This window comes from Plenodomus lingam, assembly GCF_022343315.1.
Source record: "Plenodomus lingam strain CAN1 chromosome Unknown contig_5, whole genome shotgun sequence".
NCBI classification, from domain to species: Eukaryota; Fungi; Ascomycota; class Dothideomycetes; order Pleosporales; family Leptosphaeriaceae; genus Plenodomus; species Plenodomus lingam.
In genome coordinates this window covers 671,759-687,161 of record NW_027093957.1, presented here as the reverse complement: position 1 = coordinate 687,161, position 15,403 = coordinate 671,759, and the positions used below count along the sequence as shown (strand labels likewise).

Genomic DNA, 15,403 nt, shown 5'->3' with positions numbered 1-15,403 from the left:
GCACTTGGATGAGGAGCAGAAAGGAGGGACGGAGGAGGCCAGGCTTATATATTGCGTCCGCGGCTGCTTGCCTAGCGTCTCACGTGACTGAGCACTGACTGCCCAGCTGCCCCAGCGAAAGGCTGCCTGTTGCGGCGCCCGAAGCTCCGTTTGCTCTGCCAAGCTTCACTCTCGGCTCAAGTGGTGGGATATTCGACCTTCACCTGGACTTTGCCTTTTGCGTCTTCTTGTTCCAGCTTCCACATCTACATCTTCACACACGACTCGGAATCGAGTTCATGTCAACCACGATCATGTGAACTGTGGTACGGCCAATTTTACCACCTCTGGGCCTGCCAGTCAGGATGACACTCAGCATTGGCTCACATTACCATACACTCACAGTACTGGCACAGCACACGTGCGAGTGCGAGTCTTCCCACCTCGACCTTTTTCTGCGGTAGCTAACCGCAGCTACCGATTGCCATGGCGCCCAGTCAATATTATACTGCCCTAAAAACGCCCAGCTGGCTTCATGCCATAACCTGAAGAAGAACGCCCTCCGGCCAGAGCACGATCAGCCCACAGTCACGTCCATTACAGCAGGAACCACGAGCCATGAGCCATAAAAACCGACCATCTCTGCGCAATCCTCTCCTACATGGAGTCTGCATAGGCTATATTTGAATCAATCAGTTGGTATCAACTCAGTCAATAGTCCTCATACAGAATGATCAAGTTCACAATTGCCCGAGGTCTGCAGTGCATCGCTCCAAGGCCAAGCTATACTGCACTATAATACAATCAACTGACCCCAAGCCGTTGCGGGATTGAGTGCAAGTTCCGACTTATGATTTCTCCAGCGCAGCCAAGCCGCCGTCCCTGCGATCGTTCACCAGACCTTCCACATAGAGACAAGACCCAGCCTCCGACCCAATCACACCTTTTGTGGCGTTAGCCTGCACTCGAACTGCCAAGCTGCTCAGCATATTAAAGGTCCATCCAGATCATACCATGGTTCTCCGACTTCATTCGATTGATGGTCTTCCGCCGCTTGGAGCAGATCTACCGGAATCATGGGGTATGGTACCTGCCTAATAGAATGATGGTCGCCAGATCTATCGATAAGGCTCGGGGTTATGATGCTATTGGCAGGTGGATACTATCTTCATACAATCGCCATCATGTATAAAAGCTATGCCTGGTCTCAGAGTTTCTGGACATAGCTCTGCGACAACAGCGCGGTCCGCCCATCTATCATCCATCATGAAATCTGCTATCCTTACTTCGGCCCTCCTGATCTCTAGTGCCTTTGGTACAGTCGTACCTAGAGCTGATAAAAAAGTTGATTACACCGGCTACAAAGTTCTCCGTGTCACAGCGCAGAACAATGTGAAGGCTCAGGTTGAGAGCTTGGCCGCTCATGTTCTCAATCCTGGCAAAGCAGCCGAGTTGGATGTCGTTGTGTCGCCAGACAACGTTGCCGCTTTAACTGCTCTTGTGGCCGAAAGCAAGGTGCTCAATGAGGACGTCGGTGCTGCTCTACAAGAAGAGGGTGAAATGGGGGTCTACGCTGGTAAGCTGGCTACGTCCCACGTAGCCTTCGAAGACATTAATCATGACAGTCCCGAGCGAGAGTTGGTTCACTGCCTACCACCCATACGCCGATCATATCCAGTTTCTGAGAGATCTGCAGGCCGGTTACACTGGCAACTCTGAGATTGTGACACTCGGTACATCTGTGCAAGGACGCGCCCTAACAGGTATTCACATCTGGGGCAGCGGGGGCAAGGGATCCAGGCCTGCGGTCATCATTCATGGCACAGTGCACGCTAGAGAGTGGATCACATCCATGACCACAGAGTACTTTGCATGGCAGCTCCTCACCAAGTACGCCTCGGATGCGAACATTCGATCCTATGTCGACAAGTTCGACTTCTACATCACCCCCATCGGAAATCCCGATGGCTTCGTGTACTCTCAAACGACTGATCGTCTTTGGCGCAAAACCCGACAGACTGTCAGTGGAAACACCTGTGTGGGACGGGACATCAATCGTAACTGGCCGTACCAGTGGGACGTTCCGGGTGGCGCGTCGACGAACCCTTGTTCGGAGACTTACAAAGGCCAGGCTGCGGGAGACTCGCCTGAGAACCGTGGTCTTAGAACCCAAGTCGATGCACTGAGGTCCTCGCGTGGGATCAGGCTCTACCTTGACATCCAGTACGTTCTCTCATCACAATCCTCTTCTCCCCTCTTCAATGTCACGTGCTAACGTCGTGGCTTAGTTCGTATGGTCAATATATACTGTGGCCTTACGGCTATAACTGCAATCTTGTCCCTGAGAACTCGGCCCAGCATCGTACGCTTGCGACTCGTGCTCAAAGTGCTATTCAGGCGGTATCGGGAACTCCGTATACTGTTGGACCCAGCTGCTCCACGTTGTATGCTACGACTGGCAGCTCTACCGATTATACCGATGTAGTGGGCAACGCCACCTACTCGTACACGTATGAGCTTCGCGATACAGGTAGATTTGGTTTTGTAATACCCGCCAACCAGATCCAACCTACGGTTCGGGAGACTTGGGCTGGTCTCGCCAGCATGATTAGAGACGCCTGAAGGAAATCAAACCATAGCCGAGAAAAGGGGTGAGAAGCGTAGATGTGCAGGCATGGAGGGGCTTTATGCTTCTTGGATCATGACACGTTTTCAATCTGTACAATGAACATGATGTCGTGTAATTATGTCTAGAACATGGAACAGGAAGCTGAAAAAGTGATTCATGCTTGCACGGTGAATGCCTGGCCATGCAGGTGATGGAATGTGCACTGCACGTGAATCACTATACAAGTAAACGGTAAGAAATGGTGTTCACAGGCGTCAGGGTGAGAATTATGTATTTACTGTCATGGCACAAGGTGAGCTCGCTAGGACGAAGCCCATGGTCTTGCAACGTTCTTTTCAGCGGGAATTACCTCGGCTCTTCAGCCATGCAAGTCAAGGCTATCAAGGCGGCCGTCAGACTGGCGTGATGCCTTGCACCAGGCCCATGGAGGAAGACGGTACAGATGAGTCTTGAGCATAGCCTTCAGTCGTGGAACTTCCTGTTCGCATTCTCTCCAAACAATGTGACCCTGATGGAGGGCAGAGCTTGGCTTTCGAGCAGCTTCAATCGCTCCTCGAAGGTATTGTTGATGTCGATTCTGCCATTGGTACCGACAATCATAGCACCCCCAGCGCTACAAAGGAGACAAGTCAGTAAGTGGCCATTTCGCAAAAGGGCAACAGTGGTAGAACTCACGATCCCTCTGGTAGCGGGTCGCTCTCCTCAATGGTGATGGCGACCTCCTTGTTCAGCTTGGCCTTGTACTCCTTTTGTGCTTCCTCAATGGCCTTCTTGGCGAGGTCGTTGTCCACCTTGCGCACCTTGATCTGCAGCTTGTCCTCGTTGAGGGCGTAGGCACCCTCGAGCACCAGGTCCTTCAAGATGGCCTGGTACTTGGTCTTATCCTTGGATACGTCACCGAGCTTCTTGCCCGCCTCCTCGAACAAGCGGTCGAGCAGTTCCTGGCGGGCGGACAGAATGCGCAACCGGCTCTTGTTGGAGAGGGTGGAGCGTGTGATTTGCTGCGACATGCTGGCCTGCTTGAACTTCTTCTCATAGGACGAGTCGATCGAGGCCTGCTCTTGGCGCACGAGCTTGGACTTTTCAATGGCGAACTCCTCGTCGGCCTTGAGGCGAATCTCGTTGGCCTTTTCCATGGCCTCCTGCCGGATAAAGGCCGTCATCTTCTTGAGCTCGCCGGCGACCTGCCATGGAGGGGTTGTATGGTTAGCTGTGGCGCGGTTGGAAGCTGACGTCGACTGGCGGGGACAAGGCCTACCTGGTCGTCGGAGAGGGCGTGTACTTGCGACATGGCGGGGGCGGTTGTGTGTGTGTGTGTGTGTGAGACCGAGAGAGAGAGGGAGGGAGGGAGGGAGGGAGGGAGGGAGATAGAAGTGGGGGGAGGGGAGGGAATGAAAGTTCTGGTAGATAGCGTTCGTGTAGTATGTAGGCACGTCAACTGGTACGTCGACGATAAGTGGTGGAGTAGCAGTCTACACGTAGAGTAGGAGTCGCAGTAGCTGGGAGCAAGCAGGCTGGAGCTCACGTCTCATCCAGCAACACCGTTCCAAGTGGTTGGCGACAAGATTACGTCAGCCATGTCTGCCAGGAACAAAAAGTCGTCGCAAACGTCGCCAAGGGTTATCCGCAACAAAAGACAAGGCGAAACATGTAGACTGGAATGCCGGTGCATCTCTCTGCATTTGGTGCTATAAGATAGGATATGGGGTGTAGCGTACACAAAGTCCAAGTCAATGTACATATGAAGCGTGCATGTCTCAAGTCCCCAATCAAAATCCAGACAAACACCGTCACTCGACACCATCACTCGACATCATCATTCAGCTGATCCCTGCACGTCGACTCGCTACCCATCTGCCCTGCTGCTTGCTTACTTGGCTAGACTCGCCAGACTCGCCAGACTCCCCCCCTCTCCCAAAGCCCATCGTGACGTTTTCTGACCTACCACCACACGCACTTACATCGCATAGCCCAACCTTAGAGGCCCAAGTCGCGTCTCACCGCCCCCAGCAACTTCACCGACACCCATACACGCATACACAAATACACACGTCCACTCCTAGACATACATACACACACACACACACGAACGCATATATACATATATATATCCACACATATCCCCATATACATATGCACACAATGCGCTCGCCATCGCCGTAGTCCTTCCCGCACGCCGCGTAGCCTTCACATCACTCCCGACAATCCCAAGGAGCGAGCCATGGTCGAGCTGTCGGCGGGCGCCAGCGTCGCTGTACGTCGCCCCTCCTGAGCCTTAGCTATCTACTGCCTACCTACCTACCCATCCCTCGTGGAACCATTCCAGACACCACACATAGACAGAGCCCCAGGCTAACACGCCCCTCCTCACTCACAGCTGGGAGTCATCGTCGGCCTCGCCTCGACCAGCATCCAGAGCGTCGGCCTCACCCTGCAGCGCAAGTCCCATCTCCTCGAAGACGACAAAGAGCACGACGATGAGAGGCGGCCGCCGTACAAACGCCGCAGATGGCAGGTGAGGCTCTCCACACTCCACACCCGACACCCCCCAGACCGCCCTCCCTTGCTAATCCTCTGTCCTAGCTGGGCATGTTCATGTTCATTATAGCCAACCTCGTGGGCAGCACCATCCAAATCACCACCCTGCCCCTACCCGTTCTCTCCACCTTACAAGCCTCTGGGCTCGTCTTCAACTCCATATGCGCATCCATCATCCTCAGCGAGCCCTTCACGCGCCACTCCTTGGTAGGTACCGTGCTGGTGGCCGCTGGAGCGCTGCTCATTGCCCTGTTTGGCGCCATCGCAGAACCCTCGCACAACCTCGATCAGCTGCTGGCACTGTTGGGGCGGAAACACTTTCTGGCATGGATCATCTCCACCGGAGTCATCGTCATCTTCCTCATAGTCGCCACATGGCTTTTTAAACGTATGCAACCTCGCCCCACGCCGCGATTACGGCTCATTCGCGGCATGTTCTTTGGCTGTGTCAGCGGTATCCTTTCGGCACACTCTCTCCTCATTGCCAAGAGCGCGGTCGAGCTCTTGGTTCGCACCATTGTGGACCGCCACAACCAGTTCCATCGCTGGCAGTCTTGGGTCATCCTCATCGGCCTCGTAGCCTTCGCCCTGACCCAGCTCTACTACATGCACCGTGGGCTGAAGCTGGTGAGCACGAGTGTCTTGTATCCACTCGTCTTTTGTGTGTACAACATCATCGCCATTATTGACGGGCTCATCTACTTTGACCAGGGTGACCGGTTATCAGGACTCCATGCTGCCCTCATCGCTCTGGGAACTGTGATTCTATTGGCTGGTGTCGTTTGCTTGAGTTGGCGTCTGGAAGAGGTCGACGAGGAACCTAGTTCGCCATTGCTTGGCAAACATGTGGATCGAGTTCCTCTCCCTCAGAATGTCCTTCAGCCTGGCCTGGGTCTTGTGCATGGTCACATCGCCGATGATTCCGAATCGCTTCGGGATAGTGAAGAAGAAGCCTCAGGTATAACTGGCTCGGTGAATGAGAGGACGTCGTTGTTGGCCCGCTCCTCTAGTGGGCCTGCCCATACTTTGTCTACGCGACAAAAAAATCGGAGAACCTCGGGAAATAAGCACCACGGCGATTCACGAGCGAATCCATCGTTCCGGAGAGCTCCAAGGAACCGGCGAGTGACACTCTCAGAGGAAACAAGTGAAATCTGGGATGAGCTCAACGACAGGGACGCGTTGCCGAGCCCGGTCAGACGCTCAACGGATGTACAGAGGCCACGGTCTGGCACTCTTCCCTCACGAGCGCAAAACAGACAGTCTGCACGCCCTGAGCAGATGCGCAAGCGTTCCTGGTTCGAAGGGTTCGGTACTGAACGACGGTGGGACCGCAGCATATTCCAGGGAAAGACAACCACCAACAGTTCCTCATCACTTCTGGACCACCCCGACCCAGAGGACGGTGATGACTCAGAGGCTGGCGTTGTGGAGACATGGCGTCAAAGTGGGAGATGGAAACAAGGCGGGCAAGGAAGCAGGGGTCGAGATGGTGTAGGAGACTGGTTCAAGCTGAAGTGGTGGCGAAAGAGATGGAGAGAGGGAGAAGAGGGAGAAGGAAGCCCATGATGAGGGGGCTTGTAGGATGGCAGTGTTCATCTTCAATATCCATTTTCAATTTGAATGAATCATGACGAAAGTTGTAGTTTTGCAGCCCTTGAAATTGAGTGAATCATGACTTTATCCATACATGTGTGTGCTCGACAGACGTTTGCGAGAAGCGAGGTGGGTAGAAGATGGGTGTTGCATGGCGTTCAAGGCGAAAGCTAGTGGACGACTCTGATGATTGACGAGTCTCTCAGTTTGTTTCTTTCACATGTCCCTTCCTGTGGAAAGTTACAATGGTATAAAAGACGGAGCTTTAGCTGCCAGTTGAAGCAGTAGTGCCGAGCCTCTTCCTCATTAATGACCACATGAATGAGCATATGTACTATAGTACTGTAACTCGACTCGAACTATGGTAGAATATCCACAAAGTGACTTGATCTTGCAAATCAAGACATGTCCCTGTCCCCACCGAACAAAGTCCCTTGCTCCGAGTAAGGCTGGGTCAGAATGAGGCTTAGGTAGTAACAACGCCTTGACAAGGCCAAGCTGTGGCTTGGCTACCATGGTTTGCGTGGCCAGCTTACGATACATTAGGCCGACGGGGGGGGGGTGTACTGTAGAAACCTAGTAGAATCAACGGCAGACTAAATGTTATAGGCATCAAGCGACGGAGACGTTTGCCTTTGTTGGAGAATGTCTCGAAACGGCCGAAAGCAGGGTGGGTCATCATGTACCCGCGCGTCGATGATTGCGCTACGGAGCTTAGGGCCCGCAAAGACTGGACAGAGGCGAAAAAAAGTGCGGAGTCGTACCGAGCCCACCCCCCCGTAACCGAGCCTTTGTCAATGCCCCGTGAGAATCATCAGATTATGGTAAAAAGAAAAAAAGGGGTGGGGGCAGGGGGGCGTGCTACAGCGGGTTGCAATGGCTTGTATACCTACTATACACAAGCTGCTGCTGCGTGCCGATGACAGCAAAGAGGAGCCAGCTGGAATGCATGCTGATGGGCACGAGGATGCATCCACCCATCATGCGCGCGTTTCCCGTTAGTCTTGCAGCGAATGCAACGACTCTCGTTGCCGCATGCAGCTCCGTTACTTGGACAAACGTGGGTCTGGGGGGGGGACCCGCCAAAAGCTCTCCAGGTCCGCTGGTGACTCCACACTACGGATTGAGCGGGCCACACGACACCCCACTGTATTGCATCAGCATGCGTGAAGCTGTCAGTTCATGGATTATTGTTAACAATGTATGGATCTGCTGTCAACCGTATTGTAGAGTAGATGGATGGCATTCCTGCAGCGATGACCGTGGGGTCGGTCGATCGGCGGCATTAGTGACCTGCGGAATCATCCGAATAGGTTGCCATGAGAGTACCTAAAGGCAGCCACAGAACGGGCCCCCGATGCGAGAGGCGATTCTGTACACAGTGGAGTCAGGAGTGGTACTAGAAAGAGCAGAGTGATCCCAGCCGAGCCGAGGGCACAGCATATTGACCGACCAATGTTACATGGTAGAGCATGCAGCGTGCATGCAGGTGAGCACAAGCTTTCACGCTCCGCGTAACGGTTCTAGTGTACTACAGTATAGAGCACATCTGTGACCGTCTGGAGCAGCTAGTGATGGAACGATGTGGATGTGGCAGGAGGAAAAGACGACTGGTTGCGTTGCGGGAAACCTGGAGGGATGATCTCGCGCGTACAGCCGACTTCAAGCTGCATGTTTGTCGGTAGCGAAGACTGTGGCTTCTGTGGAAGAGACATGGCGTTGTTGAACGATAGGTGGTACTAGGTACTGTGTACTACTCCACATGTGAATGACCATTGGGCGTCGTTTGTCATCCTCTCAAGTGTGAAGAGGGTGGGTGAACAGTGCTTCCTGTCCTCGAAGACACGATGGTTGTGGAGATCCCACCCGCAAACTCCACGTTCTCTTCTCGACGGCCACTGTAAGTGTATTCATTTAGTTGAAAGTGTTTGTTCTGGAAAGGAAGGGGGTATGTAAACATAGTACACATTGTATGTATGGGAAGGCGAGGAATGGAGATGACGTACACCAACACGTGACCAAGGCTGCTGGGCAGCGGGACGGCTAGGATGCAGATCTGGTCCACTTGCTTGCGAACTTTGGTGGCCAAACAAGCCGTGGGCGCGGGCGCGTTGGCGTTTCGACTTGGAACAAGCCGCCGTTGTGTACTAGAATACGATACGGGTACCACCGAGGCGATCCTGTTACAGTACTTGCACAAGTAAAAGGCCAGTGTTTTGTTAGCCAAAGCCTTGTGCTGCGGCCCGTGGATCTTGGCTGTCGAGTCGCCATGGTACAGGACGGCCATGACGGTTCGCATGGGGGTGCGCTTCACGACCTGAGCTCTCCGCTCGCTGCCGTGGCTCTGCAAGAGTGCCAGCCCCTGATGCGCGGAAGCTTCCCAATGGCAAAAGCTGTCCGATTTCGTCTGGCGCATCTTGCCGGCAAGGGCTGATGGTGGATGACACGCAGGCCTCCGGGCTGCCCTGGCTTCACCTCTACAATACTAGTATGCTACTAGGCATGTAGGTACTTACAACATCACCTTGTGGCGGTCGACCTGTTTTGGTTTGACGTGGCTCCGGTTGCGCGGTCGAGGGTGGAGAGAGGACCCAGAATGTGTGTGGCTGCTTCTAGCGGCAGCCTCTCCATGTTTATCCGGTCAGGCAGCTCGGCGGCAAGCCACGGCCCCATCAGGGTGTGTCGAACAGATGCGCCTCTCTCCCCCCATCCCATGCCCATGCACCACACCCTGCACACAGAGAGCGGTTGCCGCAGAGGCAGGCGAGGGCAGTGGGACACGCTGGACGCTTGAGTGCGCAGCAACAGGCGTTGCAGGTTGCAGGCCGCGGCCCTCCCCCCCCCCTCTGCCGCCCCTCTGCCCCCCTCCCCCTCCCCCTCCCCCTCCCCTCCCACCTCCAAGGGCCAGGTACCTAAGTACTTGTTGTCCGATGGTGCAGGGCCCAGGCTAGGGAGCACGGAGCTGGCGACATGCTCATGCGTCAGCAAATGACGGGTGCTTGTCAGATTGCAGCCTGCCGCAGGGTTGGGCTAGGGACAAATGTACAGTATGCCTAGAGTAGAGTACTGTGATGTGGGTAGGTACCGTAGGTAGGTGGGTGGGTCACCGTGGGTGTGCGGTGCGGATGTGTAGTGTGGTGTGGGTTGGGTGTGTGAGGGTGTGTGTGGATGTGTGTGGATGTGTGTGTGTGTGTGTAGAGTATGTGTGTGTGTGCGTGTGTGTGTGGCACGAGCCATTTCTTTCTGCCGAAGAGGCGGGAGCGGAGGGGTTGGGTACATATCCTGCACAGTGCTGTGTCACACCAGGGGGGGCATGGGCGTTCCAAGGCGCTAGTCCGACGGCCGGAAGCTTCAGCGCATGCCAGCAAGCATCCCTGTGTGGAGAGAACAGAGTGGTTGCTTGGCGATCAGCCCTCCAGATGTTGTGTTGATCAATGGATGGCACCTTTGGCACCACCCGGGCGCCCTGTCCCTCGTGCGCCGCCTTTGTCTCGCCAACCGCCGACCAAAGCTGCGCGCGGCCAACCTTTGGGGTGAGTGTCCCCCTTCGCCGGTGGGCTGCTACAAGTACGAGCTGCAATCCGCCTCACAGGGGCAGACAGGCAGACAGGCAGACAGGCAGGCGAGGCAAGCAGGCGACCTTGGCAATTCCTGGGTGGTTGGGGGACGAGGGCGGGATCGATGGGCACTGGTGGGGACCTGCTACCACGGTACCTACAAGTACTGTACTGTACGTACAATACCTACAAAGTACATAGGGCACACACTCTCTACTTGGAGCTCCCCGAGGTTGTCAGGTGTGGGCCAATGGGGTTGATCAGGTGACTCGGGGAAAAGGGTATCGTCACGTGGGCTTGGAGGGGCCGTCGTCGAGGGCATGTCCAGATGTGATGTCGAGTTGGACTGGACAGGGTGTGGGCAACTGGGCAGGGGTGCAACCAGACGATGAGATGGACGGGCTTGATGGCGCATGTGAGGAACTGTGATGGTCTAGGTGGACCACCTATCTGTTAGTCCCCTAGCGAAAGGTATCATCTACAGTATGTACCCAAAGGTAGTAGCAGAGAGCAGAGAGATCTATGGGGACTGTCATGTCCTATCACCTAGTAGTTGGTGAATGTACAGCACCAAGTCTACAAACTGTGTGCCTAGGTACTCAAGTCTCGTCTTTGATGTGCTCTACTATAGTCTCGTCTTTGAACATGGCAGCCTAGTGCTATAGTAACCTACTGTGTAGATGCTCTAGTCTCGTGTTAGTGTGTTTGAATGGGCTTCATTCCCCCCTGCAAGGCGGTTGGCGCAAGAGGACGATCCGGTGCAAAAGCCAAGTGCCAACCGTGGTCCGTGGCCAAGCTTGGAAGCAGCGCGCGCTGGACTTTGTCGCGGGTGGGGCCCGATGCTCTCGGCACGCAATTACACTACAACACGCTAGTACGGTACAGGTAACACCCAGACCACCCACCCACCCACTCACACCCACTCACACAAAAAAAGCCTTTGTTGGAAAGGCAGTCGCCGCCTGTGTGTGTGTGGCTTGCGCCCTAGTGGGATTTGGCGGGTTGGCGCGTGCAGGCATGTCCGTAAGACAGGACCCATCCCGCACGGTCGCTGCACTACTTTCCACACACTCAGCGTGGGTTAGGGTTACAGAGCAGCGAAAGAGCGTTGGACCGCCCTGCCCCTTCGTTCTTTCGCCCGCCCGCCTGCTGCTGCTTCCTCACTCTCTTTTGCTCACTCACCCACTCTCCTCTCCTCTCCTCTCCTCTCTCTCTCTCTCTCTCTCTCTGCCCCTCTCTGCCCTCCCTATCTGCCATCCTGCCTCCTTCCCCCTTCCCCTGCCAATCCAACATCACCACTATCGCAGCCTCCCGTCTCCAGAGCTTTTGCTTGCTTCACTCCACTTCCACTGTACTGCCGCAACAACGTCGGCAGTCTTGTTGTGACGGCACCCCCATCCACACCCCCCCCCTCTCGACTCCACATTGTCCGTGTTCCTCCCTACGCTGCGCGCGCGACCGCTGCACTGTGCTGCTCTCCGACACATCGCGCCAACCCTTTGTTGCACTCAACTCGTTGTCGCCATCCGCACCAGAGCCAGACGCGCCTACGACCCCATCTGTACTTGCTGTACGTATTCTGTCGCCATCCCGCCGTCGTCTCCTGTGACTAACTGACTGACTGACGCGAACAGCCCGTCGACCCTCTTTGATCACTGAACCTGCTCATCACCCGGCCGTTCCTATCTCTGGCGGGCCTTCAGCAGCGCCCTCATTGCCTTGCCACCCAGACCGGTCGTGAGGCGCCCTCATGGCTCAGCACCAGCAGCCGTCGCCCACGACGGGCATCCCGCCGCATCATGTCGGCCCTCCGCATCCAGCGCACGCCCAGGTCAACGGCCATCCGCCGCACGCCAATCAGCCCAAGACGTCGTCGCAATACCTCGGCCAGCTGACCGAGGCCGTCTGGACGCAAATGGGTAGGTTGCGCACGCCTTCCCACGCTGCAATGTGCACTGCTTACATGACACAGGCTCCCTCTCTGAGCAGATGCAAGACTACGATGGCGCTATGCAATGCTACGAACAGGCCTTGAAGTTCAACCAATGGTCCGTGCCGGCTATGCAAGGCATTGCCTGTATTCTGCGCACCAAGGACGCCTTCCCAGCTGCTGTCGAGTATTTGCGCACTATCCTAAAGGTCGATCCTGCGAACGGGGACGTCTGGGGTAGCCTCGGTAAGTGACACTTGGGCTATGCGGACCTCCATCGCCTAACATGACCAGGTCATTGCTATCTGATGATGGACGATCTGCAGCAGGCCTACTCGGCCTATCAACAAGCTCTCTACCATCTCTCGGATCCCAAGGTAGGACCTCGGCCATGCATTTGGATAAGAAACACGTCATGACTGACTTCATTCAGGAGCCTAAGCTGTGGTATGGCATTGGCATTCTTTACGATCGCTACGGGTCCTTGGAACACGCCGAAGAAGCCTTCTCGCAAGTGATGCGCATGGAGCCCACGTTTGAGAAGGCCAACGAGATCTATTTTCGCCTCGGTATCATTTACAAGCAACAGCAGAAGTTCAACCAGAGTCTGGACGTAAGTCTCTCAATCCACCTACTACCTGTCTGTCCAAGGACCCTTACTCATGCTCTCACAGTGCTTCAAATACATCGTCACCAATCCACCGCGACCACTGACGGAAGAAGACATATGGTTTCAGATTGGCCACGTCTATGAGCAGCAGAAAGAGGTACGTGCACTGCACTGGTCGCTTTGATTCCCCAATCTGACATGGGCCCAGTTCGAAGCTGCAAAGGGCGCTTACCGGCGGGTGCTTGAGCGTGATCCCAATCATGCCAAGGTGCTCCAACAGCTGGGGTGGTTACACCACCAGCAAAGCACCAACTATGCCAGCCAAGAGCAGGCTATTGAATATCTCGAAAAGTCTGTTGCTTCTGGTAAGTCTGGTGTTTGCAAAATGAGCCGGACGGCGTGTCTAACAGTTCTGAATAGATCAAACCGATGCACAGAGCTGGTATTTACTCGGCCGCTGTTACATGTCACAACAAAAGTATCCAAAGGCGTACGAGGCGTACCAGCAGGCAGTGTACCGTGATGGGCGGAACCCGACTTTCTGGTGCAGCATAGGTGTGCTATATTACCAAATCAATCAGTACCGTGACGCGCTCGACGCGTACTCCCGTGCGATCCGTTTGAATCCCAACATTTCCGAGGTCTGGTATGACTTGGGCACACTCGTAAGCACCCGCCGAATCCCCTTTCCCATCTCTTGTCACTAACGAATGGCACAGTACGAGTCATGCAACAACCAGACTGCAGACGCTCTGGACGCCTACCAGCGTGCCGCCGACCTGGATCCTTCCAATGTACATATCAAGGCTCGTCTTCAACTGCTGCAGAATGGCCAAACCTCTGCCGGCGCTCCCAACCAAGGAAACGCTCCCATTCCCCAAGACGTCCACCCACAGGCCTACCAACCTGCGTCTGTTCATGGACCTGCTGCGCCGCAGTGGGGCGCACCTCAACCACAGCAAGCACCTCAAGGCCCTGCGCCGCCGGCCCTCGCAGCCAGTGGTTGGGATAGGCCGTTGGCGCAGATTCGCGATCCCGGTCTTCCGCCACAGCAATTAAACCCCTATGAACAGCGCGAGGGCATCCGACCTCCAACCCAGCATGCGCCCCAGAGGCCTGTGAGCCCTAGACCAGAGCCACCTCGTGCGTATGCCGAACCCTCGCGGCCTCCAACCAATGGCCCTGGTCCTCAAGGGCCTGTCGGTCCCCCGCCAGGTCCTGGATCTATGCGTCGGGGCATGTCGCCCTCCCCCAAGACGCACCATGTAGCTCCCAGCCCCTATCATCCGCCGCCGCCGCAGCTGACACCGCAATCGTCTCAAGCGCCACCGCAACCGCCGATTCATCAACAACAACAACAACAACAACAACAACAACAACAACAACAACAGCAGCAGCAGCAGCAGCAGCAGCCGCCGCCGCCGCCACCACCACCACCGCAACCCAACCGCATCTCCAACCCCAACTACGGTCCTCATCCTACCAGTGCGCCACCGCCACCGCCCCCACCACCTACTGGTCTCGGGGTTCCTGTGAATCAAGGCCCAAGTCAGGGTCCGGTCCCTCCCTATGGTCGTCCTGCTAGTCCCCCGCCCGAGGTTCGACCCATTGTAGAGAATCGAGGCAGCTCCCCTCGCAATGGCTACCAAGGTCCCTATCAGCATCATCCTGATTCGTCTGCAAGCAGTGGTATTGCAAGCGGAGCTCCTCCGCCAGCCTCGGCACTGGCTGCTGCCGAAGCCGCAGCACGCGATCGTGACGACCGTCCGCCAACTGCACCAAAGAGACTTCGCGAGTGGGAAGAGAATGATCACGTGAATCCGAAGCCTCCTACAAACGATGAGAAGCGTCAGAAGTTAGAGGAGCCGCATAGTCGTCGTCCAAGCCCTCCTCATCGCCTATCATCGCCACAGGTACCACGTCACAGTCCTCAAGATGTTTCTGATCCTCGACGGTTCAATGATGGATACCACCCATCCGAGGCGGCTCACCATCCTACCTCTCTACCGCCAATAGGTGCTGCGCCTCCGCTATCTCGCATGTCCGAGACGCCGAAACAGGAACGTCCGGAGCACCATGAGCCTGCGGCGCGACATGTCGACGTGGATGAGAACTACGATGACGAGGGGGATGATGCTAAACCAAACCCTTCCAAATCTGAGCGTGGGAGCCCGCGTAACGTGCCTTCGAATGGTGTTCCTCATGCACCCAACCCAGTCGAGCAGAAGTCATAGCCTGACGTAGAGTCGAATATCGGGCACAATTCTCCGTTTTTAGACGAGCTCTTTTTTTTGATGATCAATTTGAATCGCTGCACTGCAATTGTCTTGCTTGACTGGTTTTGCGAACGACTTACACAGCTGACAAGGCCAAGATTGTGATATCGATGCAATGAAAAAGATCAGTGCGTTTTATTGGTACAAGGTCACTGCTTGCACTCGGCGAGAAGTCAGAGTCTTGGTGATGGCTCTGCCATCAATTTGGCGTGTCCCTGGTGATACTATTCGTATTTTGTGTAAACTAAGTAAATTGATCAATTCACTCTTATTATCCTTGTATCACTC

The 15,403-nt window shown here is 55.2% G+C and overlaps 6 protein-coding genes across 6 annotated transcripts; 3 read left to right on the top strand and 3 right to left on the bottom strand.

The window, feature by feature from the left end:
* The first annotated feature begins 185 nt into the window (after nt 1-185).
* IAQ61_008886 (uncharacterized protein) lies at nt 186-2,701 on the top strand. Its single transcript, XM_003836476.2, has 3 exons — nt 186-1,555; nt 1,605-2,202; nt 2,268-2,701. The coding sequence occupies exons 1-3, from the start codon at nt 1,177-1,179 to the stop codon at nt 2,599-2,601; spliced, it is 1,311 nt and encodes a 436-aa protein (XP_003836524.2). The 5' UTR covers nt 186-1,176; the 3' UTR covers nt 2,602-2,701.
* On the bottom strand, nt 2,702-4,293 carry VMA4 (V-ATPase V1 sector subunit E). The gene is made up of 3 exons (XM_003836475.2): nt 3,867-4,293; nt 3,284-3,792; nt 2,702-3,221 (listed from the first exon to the last, which is right to left on the bottom strand). Exons 1-3 carry the CDS (start codon nt 3,897-3,899, stop codon nt 3,071-3,073), a joined length of 693 nt encoding a protein of 230 aa, XP_003836523.1. The 5' UTR covers nt 3,900-4,293; the 3' UTR covers nt 2,702-3,070.
* A 66-nt stretch (nt 4,294-4,359) lies between these two features.
* IAQ61_008884 (uncharacterized protein) lies at nt 4,360-7,332 on the top strand. The gene is made up of 3 exons (XM_003836474.2): nt 4,360-4,862; nt 4,986-5,123; nt 5,192-7,332. Exons 1-3 carry the CDS (start codon nt 4,830-4,832, stop codon nt 6,713-6,715), a joined length of 1,695 nt encoding a protein of 564 aa, XP_003836522.1. The 5' UTR covers nt 4,360-4,829; the 3' UTR covers nt 6,716-7,332.
* Nucleotides 7,333-8,310: 978 nt separating this feature from the next.
* Nucleotides 8,311-9,473, bottom strand: IAQ61_008883 (uncharacterized protein; the record flags this gene model as incomplete). The annotated part of the gene is made up of 3 exons (XM_066098165.1): nt 9,267-9,473; nt 8,565-9,219; nt 8,311-8,481 (listed from the first exon to the last, which is right to left on the bottom strand). The coding sequence occupies exons 1-3, from the start codon at nt 9,461-9,463 to the stop codon at nt 8,311-8,313; spliced, it is 1,023 nt and encodes a 340-aa protein (XP_065951804.1). The 5' UTR covers nt 9,464-9,473.
* A 700-nt stretch (nt 9,474-10,173) lies between these two features.
* IAQ61_008882 (uncharacterized protein) lies at nt 10,174-10,714 on the bottom strand (the record flags this gene model as incomplete). Its single annotated transcript, XM_066098164.1, has 2 exons — nt 10,174-10,393; nt 10,461-10,714. The coding sequence occupies 2 exons, from the start codon at nt 10,712-10,714 to the stop codon at nt 10,174-10,176; spliced, it is 474 nt and encodes a 157-aa protein (XP_065951803.1).
* A 529-nt stretch (nt 10,715-11,243) lies between these two features.
* IAQ61_008881 (uncharacterized protein) lies at nt 11,244-15,073 on the top strand (the record flags this gene model as incomplete). Its single annotated transcript, XM_003836470.2, has 9 exons — nt 11,244-11,869; nt 11,934-12,218; nt 12,272-12,475; nt 12,524-12,606; nt 12,663-12,842; nt 12,904-12,996; nt 13,048-13,204; nt 13,260-13,504; nt 13,559-15,073. Exons 2-9 carry the CDS (start codon nt 12,050-12,052, stop codon nt 15,071-15,073), a joined length of 2,646 nt encoding a protein of 881 aa, XP_003836518.2. The 5' UTR covers nt 11,244-11,869; nt 11,934-12,049.
* Nucleotides 15,074-15,403: the final 330 nt, after the last annotated feature.